Raw genomic sequence first — 15592 nt, 5'->3', positions numbered from 1 at the left:
CTTCATAAATCTCACTGGAACGGCACCAAACACAAGTTCCAGCATCATCACCTTGTCCAATGCAGATTCTTGACTCATCACTGAAGACAACTTTCATCCAGTCATCCACAGTCCATGATTGCCTCTCCTTAGCCCATTGGAGTCTCGTTCTTTTATGTTTAGGTGTCAATGCTGGTTTTCGTTTAGCTTTCCTGTATTGAAATCCCATCTCCTTTAGGCGATTTCTTACGGTTCGGTCACATACATTGACTCCAACTTCCTCCCATTTATGCTTCATCTGTTTAGTTGTACTTTTTCGGTTTTCAAGACAAATGGCCTTAAGTTGTTTGTCTTGACGCTTTGATGTCTTTCTTGGTCTACCAGTACGCTTGGCTTTAACAACCATTCCATGCTGTTTGTATTTGGTCCATATCTTGGATACAGCTGACTGTGAACAGCCCACATCTTTAGCAACCATGCGTGAAGGGTTACCTTCCTCAAGAAGTTTCACAATCCTCTCTTTTGTTTCAAGGGACATTTCTCTTGTTGGAGCCATGGTTCTCACCACTCCACTTCGTCCAGCAGCCCTCCAAGGTGTCATGACTGCAGGTGTTTTGAACTGCACACTAACGGGCACATCTAATCTGGGGCAGGTGTCCATTTAGGGAAAGGAAATAGACTGGGTGTGTCCTTTTTTTTCTACCTCCAATTTGAGTGATTCCACACTTTTTTCCTCAGAATTGAGTGATTCCATATTTATTTCCCTGTGCTTGGTCAATTAAAGTATCATTCACTGACTTCCACAATGTTTTCTCTTCATTTCTTTGAGTGTTCCTGAAGGCCAACAAGTTGCACTTTGGAACGACCTTAATATTGTATCATGTTTTTGATCTGAGTTTGTTTTACAGCATGAAATGTCTGAATGAGTGCTCATCCAAGACTGGTGATTCCATACTTTTTGCCAGGGGTTGTACACAAGGTATGATTTTGCCTTGCCTTTTTAGTTTTTAATCATGAACACTGATCTTCACTGAAGTAAGGCTGGCAGTGCTTTTAGATGTTGCTCTGGGGTCCTTTGTATTCTATTGGTAGACCGACTATATCTGGGAAAGTTCACTACTATTCCACATTTTCTCGCTTTGTGTGGATCAAGACTGAATTTTGTTTCACTGGACTCCCAAAACTCTAGAAATGACTTGGTAACCCTTTCCAGGCTGTTGAGTACCATTTCTCATCTGCCAAGTTTGTTTAGACAAAATGTGTTGCTTTTTGAAATCCAAGAAATGATTTCATGTTATCAGACAAGTTTTATTTAATTGATTATCTTGATTGTTGATGTCTATCACTCATCAAAAATATAGGTAATTCCTCAGTTGGGACTGAGGAATTAGGACTAAGTTGGGACTATTAAATCAAATCAACCCAGGATAAGGTTGCTTTCTATTGGTTTTAGTCTGATATTAAAGTTGATTTGAAACATGAAACTGCTGCTTCATAGCAAAAATCTTTAAGGGGGCAAACACTTTTTCATGGCACTGTACCTTTATAAAAAACTTTCAGTCCACATAAGAAATAACTCTAAACATTTAACTTCTGGTATGACTATTAGCTGGTTCATCTAACAATATGAAACACACACCACACACAGTGTTTGTCATCCTACAGTGAGCCCAGCACACCTGTAGAGGTTAACAGGTGAGCTTCATAGGAATGCACAGAACTAACCAAATCTAGAGATGTAGTCTCATGATGCAGCCCACCAACTGTGCTGCACTGCAACATGAGCCCTGACCGTCTTAAGCTAAAACACAAACACTCATGAATTTTCTTTTTCCTTCAGATCTCTGAGGTCAAACGTCCAGATGGATCCTCTGGTGGCGTTTCAGGTTGCATTTCTGGGTGAAGCGTTTGCCGCATGCCAAGCAGCAGTAAGGTCTCTCACCTGTGTGGACGCGCCGGTGGGCTTTGAGGTTGCTGAGCTTGGTGAAGCTGCGGCCGCAGAGCGGGCAGCAAAAAGGCCGTTCGCCTGTGTGAATCTGCATGTGGGCTTTCAGGTTGCTGGGATGTGGAAAGCTCTTGTCACACTCCTCGCAGCGCAGGAAGGGCCTGTAAAGCGGAGAGTCAGGAAGGGAGGCGGGGTTGCGGGGCGACTGATGGCAGTTTGCAGGGTGATTGTGGGATTTGATGCTGACCCAAGAGGCACTGGCGCGGTGCAGAGCTACGGTCTGTTTGTCACCCAGGTGAACGCGCTGCAGTGGCTGCAAAGATGAAGCGGCTTTGGATGTGGGGGAAATCCTGTTAGGGTTATTTAAAGGTGCAACCTGAGAGCGAGGGTCGGAGAGCGCTGCTGTTGTCATGTTTGATAGTCTCTGTGGAGACTTCTTCAGTGGTCGGTGGAGGTGTTGTATGGCTGCCTGTAGCCTGAGTCCTGAACCCCTATGAGACTGGAGCTTCACTGCCTCCTGTGCTGAGGATCTGTGGTGAAAGTGATTTGGTTTATGTGCCGAGTTCATTCTTTGTTTCTGTAACGAACCGGTGAATGATTGCATCTCAGCTTTCTTTTCTGTACTCGCCCCTTCTGTAAACCCATCAGAATCGATAAGGACTTCTTCTTTAACAATCACGCTTGGCGTGTTGTTGGCTCGCAGTCTGGCTTTGGGAGATTCCGAACAGGAAACCTGATCTCTGACTGAGGTAAACTGAGCATCTGCTCTGGCAGAGCCAGAAAGCTCATGCTCCAGATAATTCACTGAACCTTTAGGTGGGCATGGAAACTCAGGTTCTGTGCCAAGTTTGTGATTCTGCTGGAGCCCAGCTGCTGTGGCAGCCAAGTCAGCCCACTTGGAATTAAGTTCAAAAGCTAGAACATCGGTCTGGTCCGCCGCCACTTCTGTTTCGTCCTGGATCTCGGGATACGCACAATCAGTGGACATGTGTGGGTCTCTCTTAATGACATTTCTCTGCAGCTCTTCACTGTATGTTTGGGCTGGTGTCGGCTGTGCCTCAACCAAGTCACCTGCATTCTCTGGTTCAGCTTCACCTGGAAGAATTTAAACAGATTTATAATAAACTGAACAATCAAAAACTTTAAAATATTTTTTTGTGGTTATTATGTGATAAACTAACATAAATTAGGGCAAAATAGTGGGGTGAGTGGAAAATTATATCTGAATATTTTTCAAAAATTATTTCAAAAATCTGGATAAAGTGTAGTGTCCTTGCTCAGGTGGGAGAATTTGTTGACATGACAACTATGAGCTATGTACTCCATAAATCTTTTTGTTATGATTCATATCTACGGTGGTGACAGCATTATACTGTGGAGATGCTTTTCTTGACCAGAATTAGAGAAGGTAGCCACAGTTCACCTGTAAAATATTTATTTTTTTTAAATAGTGTTCATTTTTTGAACCGGATACTTACGAGCAGAAGTACTGCTACACTCTCTCAAATGCCGAGAACAAGAGGCCAGTTTGTTTAGTTCTTCTTCTTTCATTTCCATAGATGCCATGATTTCCTTTTCTCCTGCGACCTGAACACAGAATATTATGTGTGATAAAAACCAAGACACAGTACAAAATCATCTTAGTTAATGTTTTACGATCTGTACATTCTTCTCAAGTTTATTCTGACTGAAACAAGCTTTGTGGATAACATTTTCAAGCCTGGTTGGGTGCCAAACAAGTTCAACGTTCCACTACAGAAGTAAACACCAACCAAAAACAAATGTGATGTGCTGCCTGTATTTCAAGATGCCAGTTTTAGAGGCTATTCTGCTCCAACACAGCCGTACCAATATCGGTCAACATCGATATGGGGGCCAAGATATTTCATGTTAAAAATATTATCCACATAAGACCTGTGCTACAGCAGAGAGCAAGGCTGGGTTAAAATACCTGACTAATCTCATTTAACTTTTTGATTAATTTATTGATTACCAAATAAATATTAGCTGTAGCTTTGGAATGTGATAAATGGTGTATATCTGCTCCTTAACTTGTCTCTGTTGGAAGCAAGTTGAAAATCAAATTGAACGCTTTTCAGCAGCACTGCTTTACTGTCCTCTATACAAGTCGGGATTTTCTTTGGTATCCACTGAAAGGGTTTTATGCCGTAGAAACTGTATGAGTGAATATTGTAGGAGTTCTATAGATGCTTTTCTTTAAAAAGGCATCATATCTTGTTTTTTTTTTTTTTTTAAGAAAAGCTGCCAACCTCCAGTTGGGCCAAGTGACATCTCGACAGTCATGTGACTCACCTTAGACTCTCTTCCAGGGCTCTGGATCGGTTCTGGATTGTCTGCTGACTCCGTCTTGGATTCTTCCCTGCCATTTGACAACCAATGTTCTACTGCACCATCTGGATTCTTCACCTCGCAGTCACTCATTGTGTCTGCAATAAAAGGGAAATGTAATACATTAATGTAACACAGAGTAACCCATAACCTGCTTTGAAACTCTTGCTGTATGTTTTTACCATGCTCCTCTGCTTTTGCTTTTACCACGACAGGACTCTGATCTGCCTCATTGCTCTCCAACTCAACAGACCCGTCGGTCCTTTCTGCATCCCCGCCGTGTTTGCTCCCAGTCCACTGCAGCTGCAGCCTCAGCGAGTCCACCTCCAGTTTGCTGCGCCTCACCTCCATCATGAAGACATCCTCCACCAGCCTGGTCACCTCAAACATCGCCGTCTTCACTACAGCCTCCATCACATCGGAGAGCTGGCTCTGAAAGGTCACGATGAGGGTGTCCAGGTCCGACATGGTCCACTGTGTCCTGACACCCTGCGAGTCTGTCCTTTAGTGTCCACTTTCAAAACTGCTTGGGGAAAATCTTTAAGAGTGCTTTTGGTTTGGATCAGCCAGACATCTATTTGTCGGTATCAGATTCCCTGGTTAGCAGGTGATAGCGTGACGTGATTTAACGCTAAATATTATTACTGATTACTGCTGACATCAGATATTCACCTCGATATTAGCATGACGCTAGCGTCCCGTAAGCTAAACCTCGTTAGTAAAATAAAAGCGAGAAGCAACAAACGAGGCGCATGCGCTACAACGCAAGCGAGCCGAACGTTCCGCCGTGGATTTTTAAATGGGATAATTTCTAATTAGGAACAGATGTTAGGATGAAGAAAGCATTCAATACCCACTTTGTGAACCTTGTTTTTGCTAATGACATCACAGCTGACGCAGTACGGTGGCCTGAGGCTAGGAAATGATTGCGAAACGTTTCTAGCCTCAGGCTAGAAACGTTTAGATTTATGTTGTATCTAGAAATCTCTAGATACAATAATGTTTTTAATTAATTTAAAATACGCTTCACGAGCTTGAACAAAAATTATGGTCCAGTTTATTTCTAGATCACCGTGGGGGTTTTTGCTAAATAGGGTGTCTGTTGCCAAAAGCATTCATATGCCTTGAACATATTTTCAAATTTTGATAAAATAAAATAAAAACTGAAAACGAGTCAAGACAAATAAAAATAGTACGAATACATAGAATAAAAAATATTCTACATATTTCCACTGATTAGCAGTCTTATCACAGGAGGGATGAAGCCGTTTGTCTTAATTTGAAGCTGCTGAATCTTTTGCCAGAGGTCAGCAAGGAGAACAAACAATGGTGAGGGCTGAAGGGGTCTTTTGTGATTGCCCGAGCCCTGGTGAGGCAGTGACTGCGAGCTGTGTCAAAGATGGAAACCAGTCCTGATTATTCTCTCAGCTGTCCTCACCGCTCTCTCTACATAATGCCAATCAGAGGCATCACACGTCCCAACCCAGACAGAGATGCTGTTGTCATGTTGTCTGTAGTGCCTCGGTAGAAAGTGGTGAGAATGAGAAGGGAGAGGTTTGCTCTTCTCATCCAAAATGTTGTGCTCTCGTCACCTGACCAAAGGTATGGAGGGACTAAGTCAAAGTGTCTGTGATCTCGACAGCATTGATGAGGAGGGGGGAGTGACTTTGTTGATTTTTTTTTCTGAAATGGCCAATTTCTTTTGTTTTGTTGACATTCAGGATTAGATTGTTTGCATCACACTAGTCCATCAGGTGTCTCACCTCCTCTCAGCAAGCCAGTTCATTGTTGTTCTGGCATAGCAGTCATTGTTCATCAGGGTGAAGAGCAGTGGGCTTAGTACATAGAAGGAGTCAGTGCTGAGAGAGATGACCCGTGAGGGATTTTTGCCAACCCCCACAGACTGGGGTCTGTCTGTGAGGGAATCAGACAGCCAGTTACACAAGGGGGGTGTTGAGTCCATATCCTAGACCGTGCATTGGGATGTGTGTAATGCTGACACACATCCCACAGTCCAGACCCTCACCTACTTCTAAATGGGGTTTCCTCTAGTAAGCAGGGGCTTACAGGTAGGAATTAAAATTACAGAATGATGGTCTGATAAACCAAGGCGAGGGCTGTCATGAAAGCTCCTTTAATATTTGTGAAGGCTCTATCTAATGTTTTGTTGGTTTATATAAAATCATATTTGTGTAGCAGAATGGCCCACTCATATCTCAAATGACTTGCAGCAGTAAGTCCACCAAAATATATTTCTAGAATAATCAGGGAGGCTGAATTCAAATGCAACCTACAGTTTAGTATTTGGAAAATGTCTTGAAAACCAGGTGTTCTTTCTTTCTTCTTCACAATAATGTGCCACTTTGTTTTGTTATATTCTATACACCACAGTAGAAGTTTGTGGTTCTAATGTGACAAAATGTAAAAATGTTCACTGTAAATGCAATGTAATTGCACAGAGCATTGTCTGACGGAATGAAGTAAAATCACAGTAATATGGTTGTTTATTCTGAGTTAGCTAAATTTATAAATTAAATACTTTTAATGTTTAAATTTAATTAAAATTTATAAATAGTTGATTAAAGCAGTTTAGATTGCTATGGTTACCCAAAGAAAATAACCAATCATTCTGCTGGATATGTTAAAATCCTCAGGTTCAGGATACACAACACAGCTAGCTGATGAAACAAGTTGAATTACGAAAACGTGTGCCACAAGCTTCTCTTGAACTGGCAAGAAAGCATTCAGTTAAACTCAAAATACTTTAATAATCCCAGAGGGAAATTAAATAAAATTCCATGACTGGCTGCCATATAGCAGGTTGATTATTCTATTTTGGAAGCAAGAAGAAAATAACCAAGTAATGACATCCAAAGCCAGTTTTATTTTTTATGCCGTTGAGAATTCACACTGAATACATTCGAATCAAATACAGTTAATTAAATATACAAAGTGTGCAGGTGTTAAGTTGAAGACATCAATTTAAACGTGAAAAATATTACATTTTGTCATTTATTTTTATAATAAAACATATTTAAATAATTGCATTAAATAAATGCAACCGACAACTAAAGAGTTTGAAACTTAGCAGTGCAAACATTCATTTGTAGATTACCAGATTGAAAGAAAGAGAGCACCATTAAACCCAAACTCGCTTGCTTTAGTCCTATAGGTTTGTCACATGTTTGCGCTGATGTGACTTGAGGTGGTCCAGGCGTTTGAAGCTGTGGCCGCAAATGGCGCAGCAGTATGGTCTTTCCCCTGTGTGGGTGCGCTGGTGCACTTTCAGGATGTCTGCCCTAGTGAAGCTCTTATCACACATGCTGCACTGGTGAGGTTTTTCCTGTGTGTGAATCCTTTGGTGCAGCTTCAGGTTCCAAAGGCGGCTAAACTTGTTCCCACATACAGCGCAGCAATAAGGTTTGTTGCCTGTTTGACCACATTTGTGAGTTTTTAAGTTGGCAAAGGATGGGAATCCTTTTCCACAGTGGCTGCACAGATGGAGGCCCTGCCCAAAGTGGATCCTCTGATGGACTTTCAGATTACAGGCTTGAGTGAAGGTCTTCCCACACTGGTTGCAGATGTATGAGGATCCTTGTCCTGTACCTTTATGGGACTGTTTGTGGGGCTTAAAAGTAACTGAATTAGGTAACGTAGTAAAACAATGGTTGTGGGTGCTGCTCCTTGCTTCATTTTCTGAATTTTGATGACTTAATCTTTGTTGCAAGTTTAAAGTGTCATTGTATGAAGCCGAGGATTCATATGACGCATTGGGGAACTGAACTTCCTGTCCTCGAAAGCTCATTCTGCTGCCCAAATCACCAGATATCTGATCGGAGTATCTGATATTTGGCTCCTGCAGATATCCTTCCTCATCAATAAGCAACCCGCTGAATTCCCCGCTCACATCACTGTTAGTCCTAACAGGGGAGCTCTCCTCAGTTCCTCTATTCTGTGGAGACCCTGCTGTGTAACACTGGTGCTCAGCTCCTTCAGGGTTTTTCCTATTCTCGTTAAATTGATCCATATAACTAAGGCCGTCAGGTAGATGGGTTGGAGAACCCTGTAGCCCATCATAGTTATCCATCTCTCCATATCCAGGTTTGCCAAAGCTACCCAAGTCATTCAAGACGTACCTGTTCTGGAAATTTGATTCAGAGAGGACCTCCGATTGTCTGTCTTGGCTCAACTCCGGTCTCTGGTCAAAGCCAGGTTCCCAGTTCACATGGCAAGCTGGGTTATTCTGCTCACTGAAATGCTTACTTGGTCCTGGTAGACTTGTCTCTGAAATAATATAAACAAACTGTCAAGCTAGTCACAATAACACACCTAGCATATGAATAATGCAGTTAGCTTCCAATGTGGATCATATTAAATTTTCTAACACAAATATTGCAAGACATGTTTTTCTCTGTACTTTGTAGTCTTTTCATAAATAAATACTGTTTTCATCACCAACTTGCATAGAAACTCACCTTCTTTGCTGACACTCCACCCGTGGGATTCCTCGTTTTCTGGCTGGATGCTCTGAGGAGTTTCTTCTTTGAGTTGTCTCTCACATGTATCCTGTTGTACACATGCACCCTGGAAGATAAGCAAGAATACAAAAGGTTGCATTTAGGGTATTTTTCAAAATGGTTCAACGTCAACTCTTTTTACTGATGTAATAAAATGTGTGTATTTTAATGAATAATAATTTATATTGTTTTTTTTTATTTATTTATTTACGACTTTGATTATGACAGAAACAACTAAGGAAATCAGTATATTTTTGTTTTGCGATGCCCCCAACAGCTGTCCAGGTCAAGAGAGCACTTGACGCACATCCATATATTCATTGCAATTTACAAAAACAAACTCTCTCTAAATAACCATTTCTTTATGATTATTATCATTATTGCAAGTCTAAAACCATTTTTGAGTTTTTCTGCATCTCTGAATCAGCCTTTAAAGAAGTTCATAATATCATATTTTGTGGGTCCTGAATCCAACAACTCTTCTGACAGCAAGACTCTGTATAAACAGCTGCTAGAATGAGACTTAATTGTCCAGTAAATTAATTTATTTCTCAAATCATAATACAAATCTGACTGTATTATGACTGCGATAGGTAGATGTACGAAACCTGCTCCCCAATACACAAGCATGAATCCCCAAACCAAATACACACATCACACCCATATTGACATTTCAGTTGCATTCATAAATAATATTGGAATCTGAATGCTGCATATGTAGATTGTTATGAGTGATAATAGGGATTAAATCAGGGGTGGGCAATCCTGGTCCTCGAGGGCCGGTGTCCTGCAACTCTTAGATGTCTCCCTGATCCAACACACTTGAATCCAATAGTTGAATCACCTCCTAAGTGCAGTCAAGTCCTCCAGAGTCCTGCTAATAACCTCATTATTTGACTCAGGTGTGTTGAAGTAGAGATACATCTAAAAGTTGCAGGAGACCGGCCCTCCAGGCCTGGAGTTGCCCACCCCTGGATTAAATAGAGGGAAGCAACATTTCAATAAAGAATGTGACTAAGACAATTACCTAAAAAGTAGCTACAATTAATGTTTTATATCATTCTAATTCTAAAGTAGGATCTGATGCAATTTAGTTTCATCTTGATTAATTTGAGTATAAAACACAACAACCTTTTTTGGGAATTAGAAGTCTTACATTAAAGGCTGATTCCCAGTTGAGCTACAGCATATCTGTTGTACACGCCCAAGAAAGTGTGTCACATAATTTTTAGCCTAACATTTGGTAGGACAAACTACATTTAAGACATCAAGTGTCTTTTGTGCATTATTAATCTTATGGTGTGATATTGTCACTTTAAAATCTGTCTAAAGTCTTTTGTTCTACCAATGATAAAGTAGCATCAGGTTGTAAACTATCTAAAATGCATCTAGGATGTGCAGGTTATTTATAGATGTCCATCTATTTGAATTCTGATTCTTTTAACAGTTTGATTTTGTGGGTTCCAATAAGTGTTTTTGTACCTGATAGGATGATGTAATCAAGTGGGGTGACCCTTATGAAAGCCAGCAATAATTAGATCTAATATGGACACCTGGAAAATAACTACTGTCAGCAAGATTTAATGTTTTATTCCACTGGCTAATGCAGCAAGGTCATTTTGTTTGCGTTTTATTTGTGGCATAACCTCATATTAATTTATGTAGATATATTTGTATGCGTCTCTTTAGTTTTCATAGCAATCCAGAAGATCCATTGCATGTGTGGTGATGGGAGATGTTGAAATAAACAAACTTTAAATCACCCATCAAGGCTATGCTAAGCTTGGTTCAAGAGCTGGGGAGCAGCTGAAAATTAGCTGTGGATATGTAAATAACGGTTTCCAGCTGTCTGAATTATCAACACCTATTGTTCACATTCTAGGATTTGCTACTATGCTCACCATTTTATACAATCCCACAAGGAACATGACCTGCGATTATTACTGCTCTCAAAGCTACATTACTATGCAAGATTGTTGCATTCAGAAAAATAAGAAATGGCATACAACAAGCACAAACCAGTCATACAAGCCTAAACCCAACAAAAACTATCTTTGAAAAAATATCTTCAGCTGCTTTTTAAAAATTTCCAGTCCAGTTTCCAGTCGTCTTTACAGATGAAGACGGTGCATTCCACCCTGGATGCTACTGTTTGGAAACAACAGTGTCCAAGTGGCTGCAAGGGAAACTTAAAAAACTCTGATTGGACAACAACAGACTGTAATAGAAGGTCCAAGCCTGAATCACATTAGCAATACAAGAAGAAGGTAGTCCATGGAAAGAACTGAAGGATAAAACCAAAGATTTTACAATAAATTCTGAAATTAAACTGTAGCTAAAGCTCTATTCGATCATGTCGGGAGTTTCCGTGTAGAGTCCTGGACTACCTGAAGATAAACTAGTCCTTTTCTTATGAGACAGATTAGTGTGTAGACAAAATCATGAATAAAAATCCCAAATCTATGCAGTTCTAGATAAATGAGGTCCAATGTAAGTTCAGGACTCTTGGACAAACAGCACAAAGACTGTCAGACTAGTAAGGGCCAGCTAACATCTGTAACCAGCAGTGCTAAGTGTGATCACCATGTGAAGATAAGTCAACTCAAAGGGGGACAAAGCAATGTCTAGCAGTCTGGTGTGAGGATTCCAATCTGAACTGTAACATCCAAATAAAAACAAAGGGATTGTGGACATTTACTATTGTGCAAATGAGGGTTTTAGGATTCACATATGCAGTTCAACTTTGTGAAGCTTTGAAAGACATTAACTCATCTCTCACCCAGAGAAGTTTTTTTTTCTACTGCGTAAGAATATAACTTGCACCTGTAGCAAAGAGCAACTTATCTGCTGAACTGAATGAATTTAGATCAGCTGCTTTAACCCCACAATTAGTGAAGTATTTTGAATAAAATTTTGTTCTTTAACACCTGGGATGGTTTTAAATAAAGTACCGGGTCTACTTGACCCAGTGCAGTTTGCCTCTTGCCTAATTGGAGCTGCGGAAGATGGCTCTACCTTGGAAAAAAAACAAATCTCTTTAAATGAGCTATTTAAGTTTTTATGTAAGCATCCTGAAAGCCCGTTTACGATTATTCATGCTTAAATTTGGATCACCAATACTTATCAAAGAACAGTTCTGCGTACTGTAATAAGTCTGATTAATGCCAAATTTATCAGCTCACAAGCACAGAAAAACTGTGCAGACATAACACAACAGTGTGAGTTCTTAAAAAAACCCACCTGAGCCTCACTGCTCGTCTCTTGCGTAGCCTTTTCAGCGTTTTTACTTAGTCTCTTTCCAACAGTGCCTTGGTAACTCTGTGCCTCTTCTTGTGTCACTCTCTCCTGCTTCAAGCTTTTGTCTGTGTAGAAGACAGAAAAAATACACCTCACTCAATGCGCAAAGGATCAAATAGTTTTGATTAATTTTAGAATGATCTTAAAACACCTTTAAATCAATTATGAAGTTAGGAGGTTTTTTAATATTTTGCATCAGGGTTTGCATCTCTGCATTATGTTTTGTTAGTTACCACACAGTAACATCTGAGGTATCCCTCACTTTGTAGGTTTTTTTTTTTTTTACCAGACAAACTAATCAACTAACTAGAAAAAATAGCATTGCAAACAGTTGAAATAGTAAGAAATGCATATTTTTATATAGAGAACTGAATCTTTATGATTCTTTAGGTCCAATTCAGTTTCATTTGAGTTCTGACCTTATCCACTTAAATTCAGCAAAGTTAATTGGATATGTTTTCTTCATTAGTTCTGGATAGCTCTACTAAACTTATCTTTTAAGGTTTTCTGCTGTATTATGGGTTTTATCTGGCTGTGAGCTGTGAAACCTAAAATTCTAATATGTCTCTGGTCAAAATGGCTTCACAATTTTTTTTAATAACTGAGGCTTTTTGTTAAGGTAAAGATAAAAGTAACAGAATAGAAAAATGAATAAGAACAAGACAATTAAAATACTGTATATGACAGCAGAGATGATAGAAAAGAAGAAACATTTGACTCATGATATCTAGATTATGAAGAAAAGAATACTGGAGACAATTACCAAAATGGTTCTATGCATTATGCTAATTGCGTACCATAAGGTGTAAGCAATAAATCATAAATACCCCAATAAGCAAAACAATTCAGAATCCCTGAAGTATTTTTCTTGAAAACTACAGCTGTGCTACATTTTCACCAAGAGTAAGTAAAAGTAAGGTTGCCAGTGCCTTAACCAACACGACCAAAGTGGCATTAATTACGGAAACTCCATCTAAGCATGGATTAATATTTAAAAACGATTCATGTGAAAAAGACACTTGAATGTCTCCATTTATCATACTGCCTTGCAAAGCAGAAGAGGATGAGGATCCTTGGCACACCTATAGATTGAAGCAGAAATCATTATTAGTAATTGTTTTGAATCGAAAATCAATTTTGAATAAAACCGTGGTCCCCAAAAATTAGAACGGAATAATGAGATGGTAAAATATTCCCATGTTTGAATGAAAGGCAATGAAGGAGCAGCCAATTTAGCACATCCTATAACCACTTATTTTAGAGATTTTTGAGCATCTATGAAGATTGCTTTCCATCTGTGAACGTTTCTAATTTGTGAGAAACTACAGCGGGGTGATTGGTTGGGTTTATTTACCGTGATGCATCTGACCTAGTGGTAAAATAACTAAGATGATGTAGTTTTAGAGGGACATGAGACATCACCCACCTGTCAGGCTTTTGTTTTCTCCAGTCGTTCTGGCTCTCCCGCAGTCAACACACATCTCCTTCCCGTTGTCTTGCCTATCTTTCCGGCGGCTCTCTGCCGACTTCAGCCTCTTCTCCAGGGATTCCACCTGCTCCCTACACCGCAGCACTTCCTCTACAAAGCTCTCCTCCACCAGCCGTGTGATCTCATAGATGGCAGCCTTGAACACCGTTTCCATCACTCCCGAAAGCTGGGACTGAAAAGACTGAATCGTCTCTGTCATTGTGGCGACTGTGTTAAAATTTATAGTGGCTCTAACGCTGAACGAGAGGAAAATTGAAATTAAACTTCAAAGCTCACTGGCAAAAAATTACTGATACCCAAGTAAAAATGGGCGGAAACTACTACAAATTAGTTTATTAAGCCACACAAAATGGCCGTATAGGTTTAATGTTCAGCTGCTTTCCATGTCAGTAAAGCACAGCTAAATAAATTATCAGGGTAAATATGAATTGTTAGCCACATAGCTTTTTACACTAACTTTAGTTTACCGCAAACCCATTATCTGAAACATCTCTTACCCTTTCCATTCTTTATACAGTCTACGTTCAACCAATACATTGGTGGAAAGGTTTACCTAACAACTTAACAGCTAGCTTATCCCTTAATAGAAACTGTTATAATCGCAACTGTTGTATTTCCCAGAAGCCTGACTTCCTGCTTCAAAAAAAAAATAAAAAAAATACGGCTTCTTCTTCTATTTTATGGCGGCTGGCAAACAACTTAATGTGCAATACCGCCACCTTCCAGTTTGGAGTATGGATCAGATTATCTATTACTACTATACATGTACAATTTTACTATACTCTTTTTTTGCTTTTGTTTTACATTCAAATCAATAGTATTCTTTTTTGCAGCACTTTTAGCAAAATTGTCAGCCAACAAATTACGATTCCAATATGGGAAGTGATCCATACTAATTTGAAAACTCAGTGAGTTACATCCAGTATGTTGCCTTGAATACTTAATGTGGTACTTGAGTCTGAAAAAATCGTAACCGTCTTTTCTCCAACTTCTCCAATCCACTGGAAAATTAAATTGCCATTAATTTATCTGTTATTATTTTATTTTTCATAATATTTAAATCTGAAATTACAAGAGACATACCTAGTTTGTTATGTATCATTTTAGAGGCACCTGTATAGATCTGTATTCTCTGAATATGTCCTTCCTACTTATATTTCCACCTCATTTATTACTAATTATCTCCTTCATTTCAATAAACGAGGGAGATTTTTGCCAATCAACTACAACCTGTCCAAGGATCCATGATGGGATAATGGTAATACCGCAGGACTAATTTGAAAGTTACCTATTTATTACTGTGTCCGGAATTATCCATCCAAAACCACTAACTCGTTTTTTCTCTTTTTCTCAACAAGGTTGGAGAGTAATAAAAGTTTTGAACAGGACCTTTTTACTTATTTACTGTATCATACAATATATGCTTAAAGGCATACATATTATCCTGTAAAAAACAGAAAGACTTTAATGGGTCACATTAATCTCCACATCAAACCTTTCTTAACAGGACATTTGGTTTGCAAAGTACTCTTAAAAACACATTGAACATAACATTCCTGTCTGCATTCCAGACAAATGGCGCTTCAGCTGCAGGACAGAGAACAACAAAAAACGCAAACAATTGCCAGCAGTTCGTCCTACTGCAGAGGCTGCTTCAGTTCAAACAGCCTGTTCCACCTTTGACCACCTTCCCCACAACCAAGCAGGCCGAGGGAGAAACCAGCTGATCACGTGACCCCAGCATGGTGGCCTGTTTGATGTTCACTATGTCTAATATTAGCCCAATAAGTTATGGCTTGTTGTGCTTAAAAACACGGTTGCCGAATTGAGACCAATTTCAGTCTCTGTATCTAGGGGAAGAAATAAATGCGCGCATCACCGCCCCCAACTGGTTGAGTGTGAATTAGATCGACTACGAATTTTCATTCTAGCCTTAAAATATATTTACTATTCTCTGCTTTCCATGCATTTTATTATAACGGAAAATGTAACATAAACGTTCTTCCCTCTGGGTGA

At 39.6% G+C, this 15592-nt stretch overlaps 1 protein-coding gene across 1 annotated transcript; it reads right to left on the bottom strand.

Moving 5' to 3' along the window:
- Positions 1-1062: 1062 nt before the first annotated feature.
- On the bottom strand, positions 1063-14302 carry LOC116719318 (uncharacterized). The gene is made up of 9 exons (XM_032561805.1): positions 13514-14302; positions 12031-12152; positions 8749-8857; positions 7442-8557; positions 6037-6187; positions 4456-4775; positions 4238-4371; positions 3403-3511; positions 1063-3019 (listed from the first exon to the last, which is right to left on the bottom strand). Exons 1-9 carry the CDS (start codon positions 13773-13775, stop codon positions 1830-1832), a joined length of 3513 nt encoding a protein of 1170 aa, XP_032417696.1. The 5' UTR covers positions 13776-14302; the 3' UTR covers positions 1063-1829.
- Positions 14303-15592: the final 1290 nt, after the last annotated feature.

This window comes from Xiphophorus hellerii, chromosome 5 (genome assembly GCF_003331165.1).
Source record: "Xiphophorus hellerii strain 12219 chromosome 5, Xiphophorus_hellerii-4.1, whole genome shotgun sequence".
Lineage (NCBI taxonomy): Eukaryota > Metazoa > Chordata > Actinopteri > Cyprinodontiformes > Poeciliidae > Xiphophorus > Xiphophorus hellerii.
The sequence above is the reverse complement of the archived record's forward strand: the minus strand, read 5'-3'. Positions and strand labels throughout refer to the sequence as shown.

Bases quoted from the DNA above. Each gene is read 5' to 3' on its own strand.
- LOC116719318 (XM_032561805.1), bottom strand. From the start codon at position 13,775: ATGACAGAGACGATTCAGTCTTTTCAGTCCCAGCTTTCGGGAGTGATG. The intron at 8,558-8,748 runs GTGAGTTTCTAT...ATATTATTTCAG, and splicing joins GTGGAGTGTCAGCAAAGAAG to AGACAAGTCTACCAGGACCA. The intron at 4,776-6,036 runs GTGAGACACCTG...TGGACACTAAAG, and splicing joins AACTGGCTTGCTGAGAGGAG to GACAGACTCGCAGGGTGTCA.